This window comes from Balaenoptera physalus (assembly GCF_965194825.1).
Source record: "Balaenoptera physalus genome assembly, chromosome: 7".
In the NCBI taxonomy this organism is placed as follows: domain Eukaryota; kingdom Metazoa; phylum Chordata; class Mammalia; order Artiodactyla; family Balaenopteridae; genus Balaenoptera; species Balaenoptera physalus.
Genome location: NC_138886.1, coordinates 80,462,068 through 80,488,751, shown reverse-complemented (window position 1 = coordinate 80,488,751; position 26,684 = coordinate 80,462,068). Strand labels below are relative to the sequence as shown.

The 26,684-nt window shown below is 39.7% G+C and overlaps 1 protein-coding gene across 2 annotated transcripts; it reads left to right on the top strand.

Annotated features, from left to right (window-relative positions):
* Nucleotides 1–5,767: 5,767 nt before the first annotated feature.
* On the top strand, nt 5,768–25,757 carry SMU1 (SMU1 DNA replication regulator and spliceosomal factor). Of its 2 annotated transcripts, XM_082467590.1 has the most exons (13): nt 5,806–5,927; nt 6,400–6,531; nt 9,047–9,257; nt 10,609–10,761; nt 11,797–11,907; nt 14,965–15,093; nt 16,573–16,692; nt 18,050–18,166; nt 18,798–18,925; nt 19,498–19,624; nt 21,935–22,102; nt 23,784–23,936; nt 25,246–25,757. In XM_082467590.1, exons 2-13 carry the CDS (start codon nt 6,485–6,487, stop codon nt 25,342–25,344), a joined length of 1,563 nt encoding a protein of 520 aa, XP_082323716.1. In that variant the 5' UTR covers nt 5,806–5,927; nt 6,400–6,484; the 3' UTR covers nt 25,345–25,757. The 2 variants fall into 2 exon arrangements, with proteins under 2 accessions (XP_082323717.1, XP_082323716.1); XM_082467591.1 differs by lacking the exon at nt 6,400–6,531 and having other exon boundaries at nt 5,768–5,927.
* Nucleotides 25,758–26,684: the final 927 nt, after the last annotated feature.

Below are 26,684 nucleotides of genomic sequence, written 5' to 3'. Positions count from 1 at the left end.
TTATTACCCTTATTTTACAGATGAGGAGACAAGACAAAAAGAAGTTAAGCAACTTGCCTAAAGTTGCATAGCGGGTAAGTGGCAGAGCTAGAATTTCAACCCAGGCAATCTGTGCTCTTAACCACTCTCAGAACTGCGGCTCTCACCCCAATGGTGTATACTTCTTAGGCTCTTTTAGAAGTAAGAAGCAGCTTCCCACAAGCTTTTTCAAGGAAAGGAGGGGTTATTCAAAGGAAGAAGTGGGCTGAAAGAAAGAGGTGGAAGCTCGGAAATCTAAAAATAGGCACCACGGTGCAGGCCTTTAGGAGTCTGAATGTTCTCTAGGGCTCAAATGTCGCTCCAGCATCCTCAGCAGCAAGATGGATTCAAGGCTCCCCACTCCAGAGTCCCTTCATTAGCACTACTTAGCATAATTTAAATGTCTGCTCCATGCTTGCCTTGGGCACTCACGCTCTTTCCTTCTCTCAGCTCAATATCTTTTTCCTCTCTCAGCTAAATCTACCTCACACTCTATCTTACAAATCTCATGGCTTCTTCCACCTTAAAAACTTTCAGCTGCTCCTATTCCTAAGTGCCTGATCTCGCCACATTTTCCAGGTCATAAAACTGACCAGTTCAACTTATCTTTTTGAGCCAGTTCAGGTCATAGGATGCTGGTCAACCTATGGTTTGTCTGCTCTTGGGTGTGGTATGGGAAGGGGATTGGAGTTACATGGTATAAAACATGATCGCCTGTGGTTGCCCTTTTTAGGTGGCACTGTGGGCGATGCTGTTTCCTTAGGTGTCTCCATGATAGGCACGTGTAGCTCCGGTCCTGGCTAAGCCTCATGTCGTCAGGATAGAGCTATTCTCTGTGCCCTAAATCAGTCCCATTTCATTGCTCTCCTTGGAAGGCGTCTTTCCTTTCTCCTTCCCTTCAGCCCTATAAGCCTGGTCTTGGCTAGTCCCCTGAGGACAGCATCTGCAGTCATTGATTTGGACATTGGTCAAAGAAAGAAGAGAAGGGACAGGAGTCAGCATAGGTGAATTTTTTTTAAAATTTATTTTATTTATGGCTGTGTTGGGTCTTTGTTTCTGTGCGAGGGCTTTCTCTAGTTGTGGCAAGCGGGGGCCACTCTTCATCGCGGTGCACGGGCCTCTCACTATCGCGGCCTCTCTTGGTGCAGAGCACAGGCTCCGACGCGCAGGCTCAGTAATTGTGGCTCACGGGCCCAGTTGCTCCACGGCATGTGGGAACTTCCCAGACCAGGGCTCGAACCCGTGTCCCCTGCGTTGGCAGGCAGATTCTCAACCACTGTGCCACCAGGGAAGCCCCAGCATAGGTGAATTTTTACAAGCTTGTGACTTACTCCTTTTGAGATCCGGGTGGGGCCCTTCAGTTCCTCTGTTCCACTTTCTTGTCTGTGTGATGGGACCCTTCAGTGCTTCCTACCAGCCTCACAGACCAGACCATACAGACAGGGTTGGCTGTCCACCCAACAGTCATTACACTGGCTCCATCTACTTTTTCTTGCTGGATGATCTGCGATCGTGTTTGGATGCTCAGGAAAGTGGTCCCTTCACAGCCCCAGAGGGCACATGTGCATGTTTAGGCCACATGTGACAATTCCACTCCCCTTGCCAGTGATGGCTTCAACTTGACAATGGACACATGATGCCGCCTTGGCCAATGTGTCAGCTGAAGAAGAAGAGTTTCTGGGAAAGGCTTTTAAAAAAATATTTGTTTGTTTGTTTTTTGGCTGCGCCTGGGACTTAGTTACGGTACGTGGGATCTTCGTTGCAGCATGCGGATTCTTAGTTGCGGCATGCATGGAGGATCTAGTTCTCTGACCAGGGATCGAACCCGGGCCCCCTGCGTTGGAGGCGCAGAGTCTTACCCATTGGACCACCAGGGAAGTCCCTGGGAAAGGCTTTTGTCCTTGATAAAAATTATCCATGTGGGGAGTTCCCTGGTGGTTCAGTGGTTAGGACTCGGTGCTTTCACTGCAGTGGGCCAGGTTCAATCCCTGGTCGGGGAACTAAGATCCACAAGCCAGGCAGCACAGTCAAAAAAAAAAAAAAAAAAAAAATTATTCATGTGGAGAAACTCTCCTTTTGACTCTAGGGCCAGAGCCACACTGCAGTCTCTGAAGAGAACAGCCTAGCTCTTTGGGATTTACAGGAAAGCATATTTTGTTCTAAGTTGGAACAGGTGGCCTTTATTCAAGGAGGTATACAAAAAAGATGAAGGCCCTTCATCAGGGATGATACAGGGATTCCTGCCCTGGGGTCAGAGGTGGGAATTTAAAAAGAGAAGGTTGAGTTAAAAGATCTCTAAGTCATGTTCTGCCATGAACAGGTAGAATTGTGTGATAATTTTTCTCTAGACTTTGCCTTGTTATCATGTTGGATGAAACTGGTCTTGTTTAATAGGAAAGGCCAAACTGTTGCTCCATTTTAGCACTCAAATACTGACCCTGCCTTCTACTTCCTTTGCCCATTGGACCGAGGATGTCTTTCCCATACACCTCTCCTCCTCAATACCAGTTAGACACCTGTTGGCCTGGTTTACAATGGCATCTTTTCTGTGGTTGGCCTGCCCTCTGCTGGATTAAGGAGATGGATCGCGGAGACGTGGACTTCTGGGAAGGGCCAGCTTTCCGGAAAGGGGATGTGATCAGGAGACCGGATTTCCCTTGGGGTCACTCTATGCCGTTTGTTCACCAGAAATTAGGTCTAGGAGGTGGTGATCCAGCTCTGAGTGTGGGGTGGGAAGCTTCCTGATGAACACAACTGCTTGGTTTAGAGGTTAGAAGTTGTCTGTGTTGTGTGCCCGTGTGAGTTTCTTCATCCATATACAGACGGAGAGAGGAATATTTTTTTTGTCCAGTGTTAAAAACAAAATTTCTTAGACAAATTGATGTTTAGCAATTGTCAAAGTTTATCAGCTTGCTAATAAGGGATCAGCCAGATAATGAAGCTTATGCTTTGGGTATAGAAAAGATATGGAAACTGATGGGTTATATAGTTGGGATACAGAAGACTTAACATAAGCAGCTAGTTTGGGGGTGGGGGAACTCCCTAACTAGGTAAAGAGTGCAGTTTGATTACATATAGTAACAAATGTCACAGTCAAGTCCGTTGCTAGAGAGGAAACATGGAGGAGGAGGTTTGGGATGCCAGGGGCATTGGCTGTCAATCAGAGATTAAAAATCCAATACGTTTAAGAAGCAAAGAATGAGGATACATCTGTGGATGCTAACTGTAATCATAAAGTTTCATTTCTCAGGAATGGTGTCTGATGATCTGATTGCCATGGATGCATAAACCACGGACACAGCAGCAAATAGCAAGCTCTGACTTGGTGCCAAGAGAAACAGGTCTCTTGGCACCAGGAATTTTTCTCAAGCAGTAAGCAGTGCAGCTAGAATATAGTTTACACCCTCCCAAACACCAAACAGCTGTCCACCCCCCTTTTTTTCTTTAGAGGCAAATTTTTTCTCTGAAATCAGAATTATCAGAGATTGAATTTTTCCACATAAGTAAATTTTTCTGATAACTGACATTTGTGCCTTTAAGTACTATAACTGTTCTTCTTGAAAATTAAAAAAAAAGATTTTATTTTTACATGCTTGTGAAAAAGAATTTTAATGATGCAGAAAAATGAAGACAATATAATATTAATACAAATCCTGTCACCCAGATGATGTTAGGTGAATATCATCCAAAGAACCTTTATGTATTATGTACAATAGCAGACCAGGTAGATAGATAGACAGACAGAACAGGCTCATGAAACTCTTTCTGAAAATCTTGAGACTAGCCATGTTTTGGAGTTTGGAGCTTTTTATATTTTAGTAAGATAATATGGTATATACACTGTATATCTTACAATATCTCCCAGCAAGATCTAGGTGGTACATAATTAAATATATTAACACTTCTGCATATGACTATTCACACTATAAGATGTTTAAAAGACTGCAAATAGCCTCACTTAAATTCAGGACAGATTTTGCTGCTAAACAACTTATAAAATATATTTAATTTTCACAGCTTTTTAAATTTCAGAATTACAGGTAAGGAATCGTAGATGTGTGCTTTCATAAAATAAGATAATATAATACATGTTATTTTTTAGAGAAAAAGTAATCAATTTAATTGTATCCATAACTGACTGAATAAATAGAAGCTGAAGTGAAACCAAAGGAATTGCCATACTTCACATAAACATTTCTTTATCACAAGAGATATTATTTTCTAAAATATCTTTCTAAGGTTAAAAGATGAGAGTAAGAAAAATAATGAGATTGGAGTCATTATGTTGGAATAATTTCTGATGGGGATCTTCCCAACATGTTCTCAGTACTATTAGGCTTAAGGCCCTCCAAAGTATTCTGTAACTTTCTCTTTGGTATCCTGAAATTCATAAATAACATAATCTACTCATATAGATAATGAAAAAATTAATATAATGCCTAATATGTAGAAAATAAAAAGAAATTAACTTGTTATAAAATATAGTAATATGTATTTCAATATTTAAATCCTTGGGCATTACTACTAAAGACATAAAGAAGCAATGAGACGCTTGCTGTATGTATAATGAACAAGTCTGGATTTAATAGAAGTTATAAGAAGAGAAGGCATTCCATTCAAAATGATAGCAGAGGTGTGATGGACACTAGAATAAAACCTGGTATTAAGTAATTATAGAGGAGACTTATTTGTATAAGCGAAATAGGGAAATAATCTTCATGGAAGTAAGAATAACCTGATAAGTACTAGGTAGAGAAAATGAAGGCATACACTATTGTTGAAAATGAGCAAAGTCTTGTTTCAAGGAAGATGTTATAATAATTTTCTATGCTGCTCCATGAGATGGGATAGTGAAAGAATATGTCAGAAATCATACACCCATCTAGATATCTCACCACATGTTGGAGCAAACATTTAGACTTTTAAGGCCTTTGAGATCTTGGAGACCATGTCCTTCAAGAGTCAATGGGAAATTGAGAAAGATTTGAAAAAAGCAGTAGTATTTAAGAGTCTACAGAGAAGTTGTGTGGCAGACCTTTGGAAAAAATATAGATAAGACTGAAAGCCAATAGGAACTCTCCAAATAAATCATTTCAATATGTAATTTTCACAACAGAGATTTCTTATCATTGTGCTGCAAATATTTTTAAAAATTTATATAGGATGGCAATAAAATATTTTTTTAAAAATAATCTTTATGAAATTCATTGATATCTTTACATTTGTCTCTACTAATTTAATAATGTATGGTTTCAAGTCTACCAAAAGACGTCTCAAATCGCCCTTTACACATTTGCATTTGGTTTCATTGTTTTTCAAGTAATTGTACCACTGCTGTGAAACCATTTTCAACTAAATACTTAGTTGGAAACGTTACAAGTAATTTAGCTCGTTCCAAGAAGTGAGTATGCTAGTCCTGAGTCCCCAGCTTTTCATAATTAGATTAATTAAACTGTGTTTTGGCTTCAAAATCTTTCATTTATTTATTTACACTCAAGGAATTTTCCTGCAAATGTTGCCTAGTGGCCCACTGGTTTCCAATGTATTAATCAACCCTACCTTTAAATCTAGTCAACTAATTAAACATTTAAAAAGCAAATTTTAAAAACCAATCCTTTAAAGACAACTCCTCCTCTAGGGAGGAGAACAAAGAATTCTCTGAAGCAGGCGCCCAGGTTCCGACTTTTGACAGCCCCTCGAAGCTCCGCCTCTCGAAACCCCGCCCCTCACGCACTCCACGCCCCTCTTCCGTACAGACTGCCTCCAGAGCGGGCGTCGGACGTCGAGCGGAAGTGACGTACGGGGGCCGCCGGCGGAGTCGATGGTGCGTTGCGCTACCGGGCCTGAGAGTGGAGTGGCCCTTGCGCCAGGGAAGATAGCGCTATGTCGATCGAAATCGAGTCCTCGGAGTGAGTCCCGTGGTGGTGGATGTTCGCGAGGTTGCGGGGGCCGGGAGGCGAAGGGTGGGGGCGTAGAAGCTGCTCGGGGAAGGCGTTGGTGAGGCTGGGGAGCGGAGGGGCATTTCCTTTCCCACAAAGAAGCTTCTTGTATCTGGCTACCTCGGAGGCGGGCCCACAAGAAAGTAGCGGACGGGAAGCCCAAAGCCCGGTGGGAGGCGGCGCGGGGTTGGCGGTAAGACATGCCTGGAAGACCTGAGTTCTAGCCCTCGCCGACTCCTGGTGCGCTCTGTGACTGAGCAAATTAGCCATCCAATCTGGACTCCGGTCTTATCTGCACAAGGAGGCCGGACTCGCAGCCTTCTTTCTCTTCCCGCCCCCAGTGAGCAGTGTGGTTTGTTTCCTCCCCTGTGCTTACAGGGCCCTCTGCTTTTTTCTGCCCAGCACTTAATCCAGTATTGTCACCGTTTGCCCACCCTACTAGCCTGTGTAGGCTTCTAGGGGCTCGTTTTCATTACAGTCCCAGTTCCTAGCACATCGTCGAGGCTCAATGATTGTCTTTGGAATGAATGAGCGACTGGCTATTTTATGAAGTTCCACGTTGCGCTGAATTTTGGTTAGTCTGTGAGCTCTGTGTAGCCCAAAGGAGGGACAGAATGTGGAAATTGGGCCAGGAGAATGATAGACTTGGGGGAGAGGGGCGCTAATGAGTGACTGAAGAAGGTCTTTAGTGAACTTTTCCAGGATTCCATCCTCTACCTTGCTCTTGCCAACACTTAATAATTAAATCAGCAGACGTATCATTTGTGTCCTGAGTGTAAGGGAGAGAGGACTTGTCCTCAAGATCTGCCATAGGAAGAAGGGAGGTTTATTCATTCAACAAATATTGAAGTCTACTGTGTACTTGTTTTAGACCCTGGGAATATAGTAGTGAACGAAGCAAACAAAAATCCGTGCCCTTATAGAAAGTGCATTGTTATTGAGGAAGGCAAACAGCAGGCAAAAGCAGTAAGTAAAATAGGCTTAGCAAATGGTGGTAAGTGTTTTGGAGAAAAAGTAAAGCAAAGAAGGGTAATGGAGAGTGCTGGCGATGAAGACAGCTAAGTCAGGGCAGGAGTTGGAAAGGATTCTATGCTTTGAGCCTGAATCAAAGTGGGAACTGACCATTCTCCAGCTGCATGTTTTCATTATCAATAATTGCTGCTTTTTACTAAGTATTTTCCATGCTAGTCACGCTATAAGCAGTGTAGTCAACCTTTTGACCAACCCCTACAGAGTAGGTATTTTTAACAGATGAGGAAACAGGCAAAGAGATGTTAACTGACTTGTCCAAAGTCACAGTAAGTGACAGAACTCTGATTTAAATTCCAGCCTATCTCCAAAGCTTTTAGCTCTTTATGTATTACACTGTGTTTGAAGGACGTGAATTTGATTTTGGCTATGTCAAATATGAGTTCTTTGCAAGCGTGGTGTTTCATTTGAGTCGTGTAAATGGAAGTGTGCTATGGAAGACAGTGTGATACTGGAACAGCAGGTATCTCTTAAAGGGGCCATGAGAGAAAAGACTACTGTGAGTAGCAGTAATCAGTTCCCTTCTGCAGAAAGGGAACCCTTTTTAAGAAGAGGGTGTTTGCTTTCCTGTCCAGGGTGTATGTTCACGTGCCACGCTGCCAGTTTGAATCTTCATTTTTCCACTTATCTCTGTTACCTGGTCAAATTCTCATCTGTAAAATGGACATAAGAGTAATGCCATCCTTATAGGGTTGTTTTGAGGAGTAAATGAATCCAAAACGCTTAGAACAGTACCTGATACATAGTGAACACATAGTAAACATTGGTTATTATTTTTTGGTTATTATTTCTCTCCTGGGAAAGAGAATTGACTAAATTCCAGTCTGAAATCCCTTCCAACCAGGACAGTGTGACCCCCGATACTAGTGCTGTCCAGTAGAAGTACCTTGTGTGCCACATATTTACTTTCAAGGCAAGAGAAGAACAGTGTAGTACAGCACTGTAAAGTGAACTTTTACTGTGTATATGAACAACATTCTTCACTAGACTCCTTAACACTAAGCCGAAGATCAAGAAGTTTTAATTATATATATTTAACTCGAAATGACTTGTCACATGCTGAAAACTGTTGCTTGTTCTCTGAGTATTTGGAGATTGTCTGTGTCCTCTTTTCCTTGGGAAACTGAATCCACATGTTTTTATTTCACTTGTCCTGAACATTTGGTAATAAAGGCAGTGGGTAGGTGTTATTTTTGCAAGTGAGGACACATAGCTTTGTTTTGCTTTTACATACAGTATAGCTCTACTTATTTGTGTTCAACAAATCCCTTTTAAGAAGGTCTCAATTCATATTTTTTGTTGTCATTTGAAAAATGGACCAAATCATCCAATCATTTAGAGTATTTTGTGTCAGTGACTAGACTTGGTTTAAAGTATTTTACTATAGTGTGCAACAGTGTAATCATATGAATTAATAAGAAACTTGGCATAATAAGAATATCTCTGACCTTGGAAGTAAGAGAGTCTTCTTGATACTAACTTGCTTCCTAGCTGACTGTGAGATATTGGGCAAATTATTTCCCTTCACTGAACCCCAGTTCTATTTCTTTTTTTTAAATTAATTAATTAATTAATTAATTAATTAATTTTTGGCTGTGTTGGGTCTTCGTTTCTGTGTGAGGGCTTTCTCTAGTTGCGGCAAGCGGGGGCCACTCTTCATCGCGGTGCGCGGGCCTCTCACTATCGCGGCCTCTCTTGTTGCGGAGCACAGGCTCCAGACGCGCAGGCTCAGCAGTTGTGGCTCACGGGCCCAGTTGCTCCGCGGCATGTGGAATCTTCCCAGACCAGGGTTCGAACCCGTGTCCCCTGCATTGGCAGGCAGATTCTCAACCACTGCGGCACCAGGGAAGCCCCCAGTTCTCCTATTTCTGAGTTGGAAGTAGGACTGGATGATATCTTGTAACTTAGGTTCTGTGATTTTTTTGGAAAGTTTTACTCACATGATAAAGAAATGGAAAGGAGGATGGTTGTGTAGAAAAATAAACTGGGGTGGACTTTATTTTGTGGCCTCTTTGGTGAGTGAGGATCCATGAGCTGAATGACTTGCTTTCTTCTTTCAGTGTGATCCGTCTCATCATGCAGTACCTGAAGGAGAACAGTTTACATCGGGCATTAGCCACCTTGCAGGAAGAGACTACTGTGTCTCTGAATACTGTGGACAGCATTGAGAGTTTTGTGGCTGACATTAATAGCGGCCATTGGGACACTGTTTTACAGGCTATACAGTCTCTGAAATTGCCAGACAAAACCCTCATTGACCTCTATGAACAGGTAAGAGTGGGGGTGATGCTGATCCCTGTAGGTTGGTTTATTGTGGGCCCCCTGACTGGAAAGCATCCGTGAACATTTCTTCAAGCATTATGGGGCTGTAACAGCCCTAAAATTTACACTGTCAAAGCTTGAGTGCTCCTCTGTATTTTTATCTCTCTTCTTGGAAAAGCCAAGATTTTCCCAAATTGAAATTCTTTCTTAAGTGACCATTAAATGATCTATTCTTACACCAACTGTTCTGACACCAAATAGTGTACTGCAGTTTAGTTCTGACACTAACCACCCAGAGTTAGTGCAGACCCCACTAGTTAAGGGCTCGGTCCTCTACAAGACTGTCTTTACTTCACACACCAGCCACACTTCAGGGTCTTGGGCCACCTATACTTCTGACCAACTGGCTACAAATTTGAGGGTCCCCACGACCCCCTCAGAATTGATAATTCACTAGAATGACACAGACCTCAGGAAAGTGACATACTGATGATTGCAGTTTTATTATCAGGGGGACAGATCAGTACCAGCTGAATGAAGAGACATATAGGGTGAGGTTTGGGAGGGTACTGAACCAGAGTTTCCAGTGCCTTCCCCCCATGGAGTTAGAGTTTGTCTCTTACCTGGCACATTAAAGTATTCACCAACCAGGAAGCTCCATTGAGATTTTTCATTCAAATTCTAGTTCCTTGACCCTCTGCAGGGTTGGGCTGGCTCAGAGCATCAACCCTCTAATCATATGGTTGTTCCTTTTGATAACCAGCCCCTATCCTGAGCCATTGCCTTAGCACTAACTCAGGTGTGATGCAGAGGGCTTATGAATAACAAAGATATTCCTATCACTGGGGAAATGCCAAGGTTTTTAGAAGATGTGTGCCAGGAAACCAGGACATAGATCGTAAAATTACTTATTATACACAGAACAGAGTGGATTTTCTGGAAATAAGAATGTCGTGTGGTTTGAAGTAAAAATAGGGAAATGGGTTTGTTTCTTTACAATCCACGTGAGTTTGGTTAATTCCCTAAAGAAAATTTTGGTAATTGGAGAAAGGTTTCTCTGGAGCCTATAGAGATATTTCCATCTTTAGTTTTCTTTAGCCTCTACATTCTGAGTAAGAGACCTAAGAGGAGAGGAGATTGGTAGATAAAAATGAAGGCTGGAAGTTAAAGGATTGAAGTTATTACTTTATAATTACTGTAGTTGTCTGCCTGAAATTGCTTGTGAAAAGGAGAAGGGGCATTTCCTGATTTGTGATTTGGAAATCATTTTGGTAGGCCATTTCTATGTCAGAAATTGTACTGAAAAAGAAAAATTAATACGCGAATGCATTGAAACAGCCATTTTCTTTCAATTATACAGGTTGTTTTGGAATTAATAGAGCTCCGTGAATTGGGTGCTGCCAGATCTCTTCTGAGACAGACTGATCCCATGATTATGTTAAAACAAACACAGCCAGAACGGTATATTCATCTGGAAAACCTCTTGGCCAGGTCTTACTTCGATCCTCGAGAGGTATGACTGTGGTAATGAAAAGAAACTGTTGTTAACTTTGAGCAATAATGTGATCTTTTTAAAACCATTTTATTGGATACTTTTTGTATTTTTGATTTAATTTTTGAAAATGATACTTTTTTGTTTATTTACATTGGTTGAAATTTGCATATGTTAAAGAGAATAATCTAGTTTAGTATTTGAGGACCTTCCCTCCCTCACACACCTCATCATACAGGATTGTGTGTTGATCAGTAAAAAAGTAGACAGTTTATTCTGGTATCATTTCCCCATTAGCCCAAGTATTTAACTGGCCCAGAAGTGCTGCTCTACTGCTGGTATGTTCACTGTGCATTTGTGTCCCTTGGAAGCGCAGAGTCTTAACCACTGGACCACCAGGGAAGTCCCGGTTCTTTTAGTTCTTAAAAGCTTGTGTTTTTGCTTCTCAGCTGATTATGCTTACTGGTAGAGCATGATGATTGATATTCTTTTATTCTTCCAAAACCATATATATATAGTTTCATTCTTTTTCACCCAGCCTTTTACTAGAAGCTTGTCTAAGTAGGAGGAAGAAGAATTTAATAGGCACTGCATAATGGGAAGTTGTTAGAGTAAACTCACAGAAACCGTGAGGATAAAGGAAGGAGTTTGGATTGCCAGGACAGGATTTAAGTTAGAGGTAGTGAAGAACTTCTGGGCTGGGAGTCATTTGACTGAACAAAATTATTAAAGAATAAAAGAATCCTTGGCTCTGCAGATTTTTCAAAAATTGGAAAAACAACTCTGGCTTTGACATAGTTTACTTAGGCTCTTTTCAGAAATAATGGTGTGGATTGGCTGACCTCAGTTCTATCTCAGCTCATACTTTTGAAATGCAAGTGGGTAGAATTGAGAAGTTGTTTTTAAAAACTAAATGGTTTGATTAATCCTCTGTTTAACTTTTTATGTTTTCCTTTTTGAATGTTTCTGCTTGATTACTGTTACTTTTTTTAAAATAAGCACATTTATGTCTTTTGCCATTTCTTGGAAATGATACTACTGCCGCTCCTTTTTCAGGCATACCCCGATGGAAGTAGCAAAGAGAAGAGAAGAGCAGCGATTGCCCAGGCCTTAGCTGGGGAAGTCAGCGTGGTGCCTCCATCTCGTCTCATGGCATTGCTGGGTCAGGTAATTAAAGTCTGTGGAACTGAAATGACTCTGAACTCCTGGTAGTGTTTCCTGTACCATATAAAGTCTATGTATGAGCTAAAGAAATCAGACATCCTAAGAACTGGGAAATACCTGTAGAGCTGCTTGTACCAACAGCTGTGCCATGCCACATTCATCTTTCCTGGGAGTGGCAGTATAGATTAGTGGTTAAGGGCATACACTCTAGAGACAGAATTAGGGTAACAATAGAATTTATCATCCACTCTTGAGGACATTGTTGATCATCGTGCCAGAACACTGTCTGAAACAAATTGGAACAAATGTTCACCATAGTTAGAATCTGAGCTCTCTCACTTACCAGCTATGCGGTCTTGGGCATATTACCTAACTTTTTTGATCCCAGTTACTCATCTTGGTGTTGTAGTAAGGATTAAATGAGATAAAATGTACTTAAAACAATTGTATTTTGCCTGGCACCTTGTAAACACACAGTAACTGGTAGCTGCTGGTGGTGTTTCTTTTTTCTTTTTCTTTTCTTTTGTTTTTTTGGTAGTGGTAGTATTACTGGCATTGTCGTTATTATTTTTAATGGGACTTAGAGTACAGACTCCTTTCTGACCTCATCTTCCCCATGCTCTTGGTTGCTCTCAACCATGATAACCACTCGTCTTCATGAAACTCCTCTCTTGGTTTTTCTAACCCTATTCTTCTTGACTTCCCTTTTCATCTCTCCAGTTGTTCCTTTCTTGGTTGTTAGAGGAAGGAGATAGGGGTGATGTAGAGAGGGGTTTTCTTTTTTGTTTTTTCCTTTTAAAGTTGGGAGTGATTTGAAACTGCTGCAGATGAAGAGTAAAGAGCCTGTAGAGAGTACCCATTGATTGGAGACAGGTCAAGTTCTCTAGTCATTAAAGTAAAATATGAAAAATAAGCAACATGAATTTTGGAAAGAAATAAAATTAATAGTATTTATAAACATTAATATTTCAACTATAATCATAGTATTAATTTAAAAGTTTGGTAAAGTTGTGAGATATAAAATATACCAAAGTTGATTACATTTCTACATATCATCACTGGCCAGTTCAAATATTCAGTGAAAAAAAGAGCTTTTGTTTATAGCAACAGCATACAATATAAGAATTCTAGCATTAACTTTTGTGGGTAATACATGATTTATTTCCATTTTTAAAAAAGGCAAAAGCCTTTCAGAGCTTTCAAGAGAAATAAAAGAAGATTTGAGTAGATGGTGAAACATTGATTTTCCTGGATAAGACTGACATTGATGCCAGTTCTTCTTAGATTTAAGGCAGTTTATAATAAAGATCACAGTAGGATTAGAACTGTTTCACAGAAGAATTCTAGTGTTCACTTGAAAAAATAAACTTGGAAGTATATTCATCAAAGAAATTTTGGAAAGGAAGAATGTTGAGAGCATACTAGCCCTAGAAATAGTGAAGCTTTTAACAGGTTTATAGTTTGAATCATTTTGGTACTTGGCATCCAGTGCAACAGCAGTGCAAGAAATTGATCCTGTTATTTATAAGAATTCAATAGATGATAATGGGAATGTCACAGAACCTAGGAACAGGGAAGAATTATTAAGTGTATGGTGTTGGGGCACCTACTTTAGAATGGGGGAGAAATGTCAGATCAGAGCCTTCTCTCATATTTTATAAGCATAATTTCAGATAGAGTGAAAGTTATGTATTTTAAGAATATAGAAAAACTTAGGTGGTGATATAATGTATCAAACCTCCTGTTAGGGAAGGACTTCCTGTGAGTAGGGAGTAAACACCAAGGTAAAGGTCAACAAATTTCATTACTTGAGAGTTTAACTTAAGAGGAAAAGAAACCTTTAAAGCTATAATAAAATGGGTAGATTGGGAAAAAAATTCTTTTTGGCAAACATAAACAAATACAATGTGTTGATCACATTAAAAGCTCACAAATTGATAAGAAAGATAGTAAGACCACAATAGATGAGTGAGCAAAGAACATGAATAAACAGCTAACAGAAGAAATATATGTAGTTAATAAACATGCAGAAAAGCTCAAACTCTAATCAGAGAATTGACTAAAGTAGGGCGTAACTTTCCACTCATTAGAGTTTTTAAATGACATCCAAAATTATTGTTTTCTTGATATAGTAAAGGGAAAAAGGAATCAACATTGATCATGTCCCTGTGTTATGTAGACTTTACATATATTATTTTATTTTATCCTTTCATCAGCTCTAGGAATTAGGCTTTTCTCCTGAATTTAGTTGGTGAAATTGGGAGTCAGAATAGCATAGTTGACAAACTAGGACCATTTGTCTTCAAAGTCCATGGTTTTTCCACTCCCCGTAATTCAGTCGTGAATGCTATTGAAGTTGTGTCTTTGGGGGAAAACACTTTGGCAGTATATATAAAGAGCCTTAACCGTTTGTGTTCTTTTCTTGATTCAGTGAGTCCTCTTCTAGGAATCTATTCCAAGTGGGGAATATCCTCATAATAGAAAAAGCCTTATGTCCAAAGGTGTTCACTGCAGCATTATTTAGATGAGTGCAAAAATTAGAAGCAGTGTAAATGTCCATTAATATATTAAACTGTGAAACATCCACTGCATAGGATATATTGTACAGCCATCGAAATGTTAGTCATGTCATAGCATGATCTAATGATAGGTGAAAACAGAATATAAAATTTTACATATGGTATAATTACAGCTATATAAATTAAACATACATGTCGGGAAAATACTACAAGGTAACATATGAAATGCTAACAGTAGCTGTGTTTGGATGTTGGAACTATGGGAGATTTCTGTTTTTCAAATTTTATTTATAATAAGAGACACCTATAAGAAAATAGGTGTAAAAACATGGCCCTGTTGGCTCTCAAGAGTCCCCTTCTACCCTGAGATCAGCCTGTGTTCCTAGGACACAGAGTAGCCGAGCTTATGTTGTGTTTGGATGGCCAAAGGTGGTTGGGTCTGGATGGCTCACAGTGTCCTGTGAACCTCACCCTTTCAGGCTTTGTCTGAGCAATCAGGACCAGATCTTAAAAGCACCCAAGTGGATTTCTTTTCTCATAGGCACTGAAGTGGCAGCAGCACCAGGGATTGCTTCCTCCTGGTATGACCATAGATTTGTTCCGAGGCAAAGCAGCTGTCAAAGACGTGGAAGAAGAAAAGTTTCCTACACAGCTGAGCAGGCATATTAAGGTAGGATCCTTGGACACTCAGCCAGTCGGTAGTCATTTGTTGGGGACTCAATGTATGCTTGCTCAGCCAGGCCCTGTGCCAGGAGCTTGGGCTGGGGAGCAGAACTCATTCTCCAGCTCTGACAACATTCATGGTTGTTGCTGGTGACCCAGGCAGTGTGGCACACCTCAACTGTATTACCGAGTGGACATACATTGGACATCTGGCCCATCATCTGCCCTTGGACTTCCTCCAAGGAATCCTGCATTTGGAAGACTGCTTAGCTCTTTGGTTAAGCCTGGGACTAAGAACCATGAAATTTCTATATATTTGTCCTGTTTAACATTTGTGTTTTTGCTTGCTACGTGTTAGGCAAAGTACCAGGCATGGATTATAAACTGGGCTTGAGTGGTGTTTGAGGAAAATAATTTTATCACCTTGATGGCTGGTTCTTGGTGTTTTTTGTTTTTGTTTTTTGACTTTTCTAAGAAAAAGCATAATGAAACAATTGTTGCAGTCCTCAGAATTACAACCATATTTGCTACTTTAGCATCTCCTTTTTATTAGTTTCTTTCTGGGTTTGTGCTCTGAATTTATAGATTTAAAAATAATTCATATTCCTCAAATCTTTGACTTTGGCTTAGTGTTTTGAATTTGTCTTTTCTGGATTATATGTTTTGATTTGCATGTAAAGGTATTTTGGGGCAGCACTTTTATTTACACTGGTTAAAACCTTGCGACAAATAGAAATCCATTATAATTATGCTGCCAGACTAAGATTTTCTGTTATAAACACTTCCTTTTTTGGCATTTAAAATGAAACTCATAATAGAACTTTTCTCTGTTCCCATCTGTCTAATGTTCTGTAGTTTTTATCTGTTAATGGAAGCATCTTTGCTGGTAAATGCTCAGGATACATTTCCCAGGCAAACAATCTGTCAGCTGTAATCAGTTCTCCTAGAGTTAGTCAGCCACACGTTATCACTTGATCAAATGAAGGTCATGAAAAGAAGCAGTGATGGAAAATTTGTTTAAAATATAGTGGAGGAAAATAGCCATTTATTTTGAAAAATGAATTTTTTCCCCCAGATGGAAAAAAAAAAAGGAACATATGCCATATTAAGTTGAGTGTGAAAGTCATGCCAACAGTGGCTGATTCTGGTAAAAATTTATTGCTTGAGTTAACAGGATTATTTGTTCTAAGTCCCTTGCTAAAATATTATTTTGCTTTTCTTTGGAAATACCAACTTCATTTAAAAAAAAAAACAACAAAAACAAGAACAAAAACTAGTTTCAGTGGAGAGCCTAGACGCTCAACTGGTTGGAGAAAATATATCTAGCATCTCTTGGTGTCTGGGTACAGAAACACCCCTCCCAAACTCCATGATACAGGAGCTTTATGGCTTTATGCTAGGGCAGAGCTCTCAAAAGTTTAAAATGGGAATTGTTTTAAGGCCACTACATAAAAGTGCATCTGTTTCATTGTTTCATTTGAAACAGTTTGGTCAGAAATCACATGTGGAGTGTGCTCGATTTTCTCCAGATGGTCAGTATCTGGTTACTGGGTCTGTTGATGGATTCATTGAAGTATGGAACTTTACGACTGGAAAAATCAGGAAGGTAAAGTATTTTAAATACATTAATTTTTCTAGTGGGAGAATTATCTGTTACTGTTTTTAAATTATCTGTTATTTTTGCAATTTAAATTTACTTTTTGAATGGGTAATATGTACATCTGATAAAACATTTTATAAAATAGAACGGTTATTCAGTAAAGAGTCTTGTTCCCCCTTCTTGTCCCTCAGCCAGTCAGTTCCCTTCCTTGGTGCACTCAGGGTTACCAGTTTCTTATGTAACTTTTCTGGAATATTCTATGTGTATATGTAAGCAGTTGCTTATTGTTTCCTATCTAACCTTATTGTAGGACTAATTGTGTTTCATTCTGAATGAAGTGGAATATCTTTTTATATGTGAAAAGCCACCAGTATTTCCTGTTCTGTGAAGTCTTTTCATATCCTTTGCCCATTTCTCTTTTGGATTGCTTCTGATTCAATACTTGTGTATATTGCAAAATGATCACCACAGAAAGTCTAGTTAACATCCTTCATCACACATAGAAGCTTTTTTTTCTTGTGATGAGAACTTTTAAGATCTACTCTTTTAGCAACTTGCAAATATACATACAGTATTACTAACTGTAATCACCATGCTGTACATTATATCCCCATGGCGCTTATTTTACAACTGGAAGTTTGTACCTTTGGACTTCCTTCATTATGTTTCTTTTTATGTTTAATTGTTGATCCATCTGGCATTTGTTTAGAGTGATAAAATTGGTGTAGATCCAACTTAACTTTTTCCCAAATAGCTACTTGTTGACTAACCCCTGATTTAAAACGTAATCTTGATCATAGAGTACTAAATTCCACTCCATGCTTAGTGGATTTATGAGTGACTTTCACTTTCTACATTGTCTATTTCTTTATAATTTACCTTTTTTTTTTAACCATGAAGCAGTCTCTTTCTATACTTTAGAAAAAATATATTTCAATATGAACAGTAATGGATGATAAAAGAAAAGTAACAAATAAATAGATTAATCAATACATGGTTTTAGGAAAGGTAGCTGACAGTATGGACAAAACATTAATTTCTCATGTCATACCCTAAAAACAAATAAATTCAGATTTATTAAAGATGTACAATATGTACTGTAGGGAAATTTTGCTTAGAAAGGATCATAAGCAAAAGATGTAGGCTAATATGTTTGCATTTTTTATAATAGTTATTTGAATTGTGTAAAAAAGTTCTTCCCAGTATTATCAGTTGTTCATCAGGATAGTACGTATGACACTATTTGCTTTGGAGATTTAGAGTCGGCATAGTCCATTATCCTGCTTTTAGTGAGTTTGCAGAGACCTGGGGTAACTGGTGTTTTTGTGTTATTTTGATAACTGCTTATCATTGTTTCCTTTAGGATCTTAAGTACCAGGCCCAGGATAACTTCATGATGATGGATGATGCTGTCCTCTGCATGTGCTTCAGCAGAGATACAGAAATGTTAGCAACTGGTGCCCAAGATGGAAAAATCAAGGTATGAGTTAGTGGCATGAACTCTTGTATGTAGACATTTTGAGAGTTCTGTAATGAGTTAGTGTCCTGCATAGGTTTTTTGCTTAATAACAGCTACTCTTTATGGAGCATCAGCTTTATGCCAGTGACTTTAGTTTTTCTTGTTTAATCCTAATAATAACTCTGCCTAGGGAGGTCCAGTAATTTAAGGTCACACAGTTGGTAAGTGACAGATCTGGGACTTCAGTCCAGATCTGTTTGTGCCCTTTCTGCTGTGCCACTGTGGCTCACCGTATGTGGTATGTTGTGCTTAGGGGATGGGGTGGTCTGCAGGTGATTAGCAGTTGATTAGCTGTGGCTTGTATTTAATTGCTGTTAAAATCCCCTGGGCTAGATAAAATACAGAAATGGTCTCTGCTAAGTGAACTTAGAGTCTGAATTTTTGTTTTAATAATTTAAAAGGAAAGAGGCTTAAGTTTCAAAGGATTCAAGTTATCATTGTACTGTGTGAACCAGACATATCATATTCAGCTATTAGCATGCATTTTTAATGCTGTTTTTAGCATATTAGTGAGCACTGCATCTTGCTTGGCTCTGCAGAGTAGAGTGGGACAGTATTTACAGGTTTTTACTATTCTTTTTTTTTAATAAAGGTATGGAAGATTCAGAGTGGACAGTGTTTAAGGAGATTTGAAAGAGCACACAGTAAAGGTGTCACCTGTCTAAGCTTTTCTAAGGATAGCAGTCAGATCCTTAGTGCCTCTTTTGACCAGACAATTAGGTAAGTAAGAATCCCCAAACTGCCCTCACTTGGGTTTAATATGGTGAAGCCTTAGAGGGAGGTACTAGTGATTCCTTATGTTTTCACCAGGATGCTTTTATATGGAGAGTGAGGGTATGTGAGACCTTATTTCCCCAAAGTACAGCTGACACAGTGCTATTGTGTTGTCCATTTGGGTCTTTACCTAGAAGAGAGATTAGAAAGGGATTATAGCAGTACTTCATATTTCTCAAAGTGTGGTCTGTGGACCCCCCTGCATCAGAGTCACCTTAGAGGACATGTGACAAATACAGATTCCTGGGACCCGGCAGAGACCTAGAAGTCTGTTGCTGAACAGAAGCTTGTGGTATTATTGGCATATTTTCTTCCAGTCTCTGTGCAAAGCTTTTGTTGTGGTTTTGTTTGATTGTTTGACATAAGGAAAATAATACTGCATACATAATTGCATAGCCCTCATTCTTAATATTTTAACATGAGCTTCTATAATTCATCTAAAATGCTTTCAACAGTTGGTCCCAACCATAATATGTAGAATATTAATTGTTCTTTTCATTTGCTTTTATTTGTGATAGAATTCATGGTTTAAAATCTGGAAAAACCCTGAAGGAATTTCGTGGCCATTCCTCCTTCGTTAATGAAGCAACATTTACACAGGATGGGCATTATATTATTAGTGCATCCTCTGATGGCACTGTAAAGGTTAAGTATTTGCTACTGGTTTGTTTTGGGGTGTCTATTCCATTTTTGCCCTTTGAGGAGTTTTCAGTGGTGATAATGGTGATAATTGTGGTGGTTAAACCTCTTTACTAAGTATTTTAGCCATAATTGAGGTGAGTCTGTGACAATAGTAATATTCTGTGGTAATTCCTATTGGCCTAGGGACCTCAAATCTCAGCCCTACAGATGCTATCGTGTGTAGGAAAAGAGGAAAGATGTGGAGTTCTAAACTTAAGTCCACCCCCATTTACAGTGGTGAAATTCCATCTTGCCATAGGTATGGTCCACCGCAACAAGTTCACGAAGAGCTCAGTGGCTAAATAAATAGGTCTCATCCCACCCCGAGCCCCCACATTCGGGCCTTTCTAATAGCATTTCAAGAGGAGCAGGAGGGGCGTAGAGTAGAACCAAGTCCTCTCTCAGATACTTATTTATTGCCTTCAGCGCTCTTCTGAAAGTAGTGGCTCTTCGGTACCTTAAGAGATGTAGTTATTTCAACAGAGGGCCTCATTTCCTAGAGAAGATGGGAAATCCGAATAGAAAATCGCTAGAGATCTTTGAGACACTCCATTTACATTCTAGATCTGCTTTTAAATTGCCTTATGTGAGTGTTAGTGCCAGAAGACCTAAACATTCTAACACAAATCCCTAACAGTCAGACCACCTTCTGCAGTGGCTTGTTCTGGCTTGGGAATTGAACCAGAAACCTGAAGGTAGGAGATGTACTCTTCCTCAGGATGGGTGGGGAAATACAGAGCTCTTAGTGCTTTAGTCATGCGGTTTGCCCTCTTTGTGCTATGCATCAATATATGGGCCTCACAACTTGTAAAAATACCATTGGGAGGTGGCTTGTGTAGGTCTCTTTGTTTTGTGGTCTTTTCCTTTAGTTCTGCAGTAAGTGGGGGAAAGCATCTCACTGACCTTTTGGACAGAAAACTCTAGAAGTCTTAGAACTCTTGATCCCTGAAATGTTCATTGCTTTTCTAGGCTGCTGGGCTTTGAAGAGGAGATTGGGGTAGATGATACAGTATTTATTAAGAAAATAAATACTGGGACAACTAGTGGGGCAACTACTTCCTCCTGTTTATAGGTATTCATTCAACATCTGTTTTGTGCTGGGTTCCATTGAAGGCACAGAAGAAACACAACATAGTCCATGCCTTTGAGGTTTTTATACCTCATGAAGTGAGTGCTGTCCAGACAATGCCAGGCAATAGTTGGTCCATCCCTTCTCTAAGCACATTTCAGATTTCAATAACTGTGATGTCTGATTTAACCAATTCAGTTCATAGTAGCTCAGAAGGGCCAGGTGAAAAGCATTAGGGTGGAGAACTATTAGCAGAAGAAATGTTGGACTGGGAGAGGTCACACAAGTGGCCAAGAGTAGCTTCCACGTCATGGATCCTCATGTGCGTCTGTTAACATTGTAACTTCTGTGCAGTGGTTCTCAGTACAAGCTGAGAATCATTTGTGGAGCTTTTAAAAAATGCACAGGAACTTCCCTGGTGGTGCAGTGGTTAAGAATCCGCCTGACGATGCAGGAGACATGGGTTCGATCCTTGGTCCGGGAAGATCCCACATGCTCGCTCTAGAACCCACGAGCCACAACTACTGAGCTCTCACACCACAACTACTGAAGCCCGTGCGCATTAGGGTCCGCCTGCTGCAGCTACTGAAGTCTGTGCGCCTAGAGCCTGTGCTCTGCAACAAGTGAAGCCACCGCAATAAGCCCTCACACTGCGATGAAGAGCAGCCCCTGCTCACCACAACCAGAGAAAGCCCTCACAGCAACGAAGACCCAACACAGCCAAATAATTAATTAATTAAAAAAAAAGATTAAAAAAAATGCAGAAACCTACATCCCACTCCAGACCTACCAAATCTGAATCTCAGGGTCCTGAGCATATAAATCTAAAAAACCCTCATTTCATTTTGGTGTCCAGAGAAGGGTAGCTTTCTGGTTGTTTATGACAGTAGCAGTGTTGACACATAGCTGATATTAAAGATAGGTAGCTTGTTAGGCAAGGAAAATTTTGTAGGAACAGATAATAAATTTTAAAAGGATTTTATTATTTCGCTTTCTGATTTTTATTTTGTTTATACCAGTTAATCAGTAAATGGGGAGTTCTTATGTATATGGCAATGCTAGGTATTTGGACTGTAAGCAGCTTTTTTTTCTGAGTCAATTTTTTTCTTTTTTAGTAATATAATTTTCAACTGCAAAACATTAGAAATTGTTAACCTTCCTCCCCCGCCCCCCAAATGTTTATGCCTTATATTTTTGTGTTGTAGATCTGGAACATGAAGACCACAGAATGTTCAAATACCTTTAAATCCTTGGGCAGCACTGCAGGGACAGACATCACTGTCAACAGTGTGATCCTGCTTCCTAAAAACCCAGAGCACTTTGTGGTTTGCAACAGATCAAACACAGTGGTCATCATGAACATGCAGGGACAGGTGAGTGCTCAGAAAGTGCCTTTGCTCAAGCCCTGTGGGCTGTTCCCAAATCAGCGTGTCTTGGTCCTGGCACTTTCAGTAACCAAATGTGGGTTCACCACTTGGAAAACCATATACACTGTATTTGTTTTTCAGACACTTACTTAAAATTTTAAATTCTGTGTCTACAAAACATCTTTTTGGCATCTCAGTAGTTAATCTACTTTCCCCAGGATGTTTGTATACTATTCTCTTTCTTTTGCATCCTTTGGATAAATGAGACCCTGATCTGTCTTTAAGCCTCCTGCAGAACCTCACTGAAGATTTTGATATAACAATCCCTGTGTGAATGAGGGAGATAGTGTGTGTGGATTACCAGCTTGGGACAGCTGCTAGCTACCATGTGATCTAAGGTGGAACTCCAATAGGAGAAGGGCAACAGTGTCTTTATGATGTGTATTTGTAATCAGAACACCTGCTGGTTCCCAAGGAACCTCACTTTTATAGCACCAGGGACACTAGGAGTATCAAGGTTGAGGTCTCAAGCCCTGGGACTGTGTTGTGATGCTACTGAAATGTTGGGCTGGGCACTTGGGGATCCTGCTGAGCATGGGGAAGACCCAGGGGCTGGTGTATGGAACTCTCTCTCCATTGCTTGAGTCCCTGTAAATGATAAATTGGTAGTGACGAACCTATGGTTGAGATGGCTGGTCTGCAGTACCTGCTGGGACACTGCGTAATAGCCATAGTTGCCCACTTCCTAGTTTTCTGCTTGGCTTTTTAAAAACTTAAAAACATTTTTTTTAGATTCACAAAGAAGTTACAAAAACAGGTCAGAGAGTTCTTATACACCCTTGACCTGCATCCCCCAATGATAACATCTTACATAAACATTGTACAGTTATCAAAACCAGGAAATTGACATCAGTACAACACTGTTAACTCACATACAAACCTTATGTAGATTTTACGCCTTTACATGCATTCATTTTGAGGTGGGACATGAATAGGTCTGTGAAATTTCATCTCGTGTTGATTTATGTAACCACCACGATTAAGATACAGAACTGTTTCATCACTCCCAAAGAAACTCCCTTGTGCTACACTTTTATAGTTAAATCCTTCCCCCACAGCTCTAGCCCCTGGCAGCCACTGATCTGTTTTCCATTATTACAGTTTTTCATTTTGAGAATAGTAATTAAATGGAATCATACAATATGTAGCCTTTTAACCTTTTGAGATTGGTGTCTCTCCATTGATTTATGGTGATCTTAATGGTATGTAAAATAGAGCAAGCAAGGTCTAGGAGACAGAGTTCCATCATGAATGGAGAGGGCATCTCATTCTGTTAGAAAGAGGAAACTGGGGAGCATGGGCCCACAGAGCATTGAGAACCAGTAGTATGTTGATTTAGGAAATTGTGTATGCTAACGAATTTGCTTCTGGGTAAGATGGCTCAGTAGGCTAAAGAGTAGGATTGGTGACTTGGGACAAGTGAATTGTAAATGTCTGTCTGCCACTGATTTAAGATAGCTTATCCTTTGAATATTTCAGGACATGGTGAATGGAACTGGTAACCTAATTATAAATGACAGTAAACCAAAGTACAAAATAACATAAAGATGTCAGTTTAAACTGCTGCAGTAGAACTGTTGCTAATCCAGGTGTTTTATTTTTACCTTGGGCTGTGTTAATGATCTAGATTGTCAGAAGCTTCAGTTCTGGTAAGAGAGAAGGTGGTGACTTTGTTTGCTGTGCCCTGTCTCCCCGTGGTGAATGGATATACTGTGTAGGGGAGGACTTTGTGCTCTACTGTTTCAGCACAGTCACTGGCAAACTGGAGAGAACTTTGACAGTAAGTATTACTGACTTACGGCCATCTACAGAAATTGTTAATGCTTATGTCTTTCTGAACTCTGACGTAAACCTTTTCCAGACTGCTATCTGTGTGAACCTTGGTATAAAAAAATGTAAAAATGTTATCACTAGATTAAAAAAAAGGCCCATAAGTAATTGTATGGAATTACCTCCTGTATCAGGAAAAGTCATCCTTTAGTGAGCCTTCAGCTTCAAGTGGATAGGATGGGTGTACATAAAGCAGAGAAGAAGGAAGGGAACATGCCTGTCCAGCCAGCTAGATCGGTTAGACCTTCTCCAGGGCGATTGGAGAGTGGCAGGTATAGCTGGTCCTCTCCGTGTCCTTTCAAAGGCAAGTTCCTTGCATATTATCCTATCAAACTGATTATGATGTTTTTAAGCAGCTTTGTGTTGTAAGAGGGCTCAATCAGTAACAAGGAATAATTAATGCTAGCTGCTGTAACAAACAATCTTTAAATCTCAGTGGCCTAACACAATGAAAGTTTATTTCTTATTATGTCACAGTGTGATATAAATTGCATTGTCCTCCTCTTTTAGCTGTGTGCCATTTGGAATATGTGGCCCCTAAGATCTTAGAAGGAGAAAAGATAGTTGAAGGGGTATACTGGATGTTTTAAAGATCCACATCTGGAAGTGGTTTGTTTATATTACTTTGTTCGTCATTCTTTTTTGATTAGAATTAGTCACATGCCGCCCACAGCCCAAATGCAGAGGGGTGGTTGGGCAGGGAAAATGTAGTCGTCTGCAGTCCAGGGAAAAGAAATGGTCTGGTGAATGTATAAAAAATTATACACATACCTGTTAAGAGAATAATCTCATCTCAAACTGTTCTTGAGTGAACTGTTGGTACATCTGCCTTGTGAAGCCTCCAGTATAGATCCAAGATGTGAACAAAACAAGATGAGGTGGAAGGTGTCCTCTAGTTGAGGAAAATACTAAGTTCACTGAGTTGAAGGAATTGTTTGGTCTCAGCCACCGTCTTGGCTTAATATTTATAAAATGGTGATGATGACTAGGACCGGCTGTAGTGCAGGAGTGCTTTGGCCCAAAGTGTTATTTATACATTATGAAGAAAAGTACAGAAAATGTCATCAGTCCAGTGATAGCCTCGTTTGAGTTTTTGGTTTGTGTGTTTGGTTAGCACTCTTTGAGGCTGCCTTGGGCTTGATTCCTTTGGTGAGAAGTAGGAGCTTCACTCTTCTTCCCTCCCACTCAGCTCTGGAAGCGTCTTCAGAGTGGTTTGTTAGAGACCTGTATACCCTAATCCTGTGCTTTACCTATTCCAGGTTCATGAGAAGGATGTGATTGGTATCGCACATCACCCTCATCAGAACCTGATTGCTACTTACAGTGAAGATGGACTCCTAAAACTCTGGAAACCCTAATTCAACTTTTCTTTTTAAACTAGCTTGAGAGCATGTACTTAAAATGAAGACATATTCATGTGTTGCTTTTTTTTTTTAGGCCAGCTTTTCTAAGTAAATTGTCTGAATTAGGCACAAGAATAATTTTGTGAAAATTCATGTTTAAGTAGCAGTTACTCTTTTTTATATATTTTCAAGGTATTCGCTTATCTAACTGGGGCAGTCACGTAATGTTTTCAATAGTCTTTTACCTGGAGAGTGAAATACCGATATTTCTAGGGAAAAACTGTACTCCTTTGATTATTTGAAATGCTGATTAAAACGGGCCTCCTGCAGTAAAACTTGTAAATAAGGAACTATCCCAAATTCAGTAGCTGTTTACTGTTCCATCTTTTTTTTTTAAAAGATGTTAATAAACTTTACACCTTTCTGGAGGCTTTGTTTTTAAATGTAAATAAGTGCTCATCTAGTTAACGTATTTACTTGGAATCAAATGAAGAGGGTGGGACACTGTATTATTATTCCTGAATCTCAAGTACAGCCAGAAGTCAATTCCTGGGTAGGACAGACTGAATGTAAAGTCAGGTGTCACATAGGATCTCATTTCACTGCCCTCCCCCAGGCATTCATTTTTCTTAGCTGTGCCTTTTCCAGGGAATATCGTCTTCATTTTATGGATAGAACTAGTTGCAGGATACATTATATGAGAGTTCAGTTTTGGCATATTTGGAAATGCATGTGGGTGTCTCTTTTCTGTTTCAACCAAAGATGTATATGGAATGCCTGTGTTGATGTGTGAAGGTACTATGCTAGGTACCATTTCAAGAGAGTGAGCTTGTTTGCTTGTGCAGGCCTTTTATGCCCCCTTTTAATTTTCCCAATTAGTAGGTACAAACAAGTGGGGAAAGTTTTGTATAGTCTTACAAACCTTTGTCACTTGAAATATAGCCTGATCTTGTATTTGGGATCAGCTAGCTGTGCCTAGCACATAAAAATGCTTAATATTGGCTGAATAATTCTTAGCAGCACTATGAAATCCATCTTTCCCAGTTATATTCCCAAAACCGTGACACAAAACCTGCAGCTTTTTCACAGAATGTCATTTGCTGCCAATTTGAGAGTTGAATAGGTGTGAGTCTATATTAATGTAGTCTGCCATTCCTCCCAGTGAAGAGGCTTTCACTTAAGAAAGTTTAAGGTGGAAAGAGCTTATACTAAAATTCCTTAGAAAATCTTCAAGAAACTGGAGTTTTGATTTAGCCCATGACCTCGTGAACTGGCAGTTGTGAGATGCACACTTTGTGCCAAGGCTCATGGAGAGCAAGAATCTTTTCAGCACATGTACACTTATTCTTTTTTGG

Bases quoted from the DNA above. Each gene is read 5' to 3' on its own strand.
- SMU1 (XM_082467590.1), top strand. From the start codon at position 6,485: ATGAGCGACTGGCTATTTTATGAAGTTCCACGTTGCGCTGAATTTTG. The intron at 6,532-9,046 runs GTTAGTCTGTGA...TTCTTCTTTCAG, and splicing joins CCACGTTGCGCTGAATTTTG to TGTGATCCGTCTCATCATGC. The intron at 23,937-25,245 runs GTAAGTATTACT...TACCTATTCCAG, and splicing joins AACTGGAGAGAACTTTGACA to GTTCATGAGAAGGATGTGAT.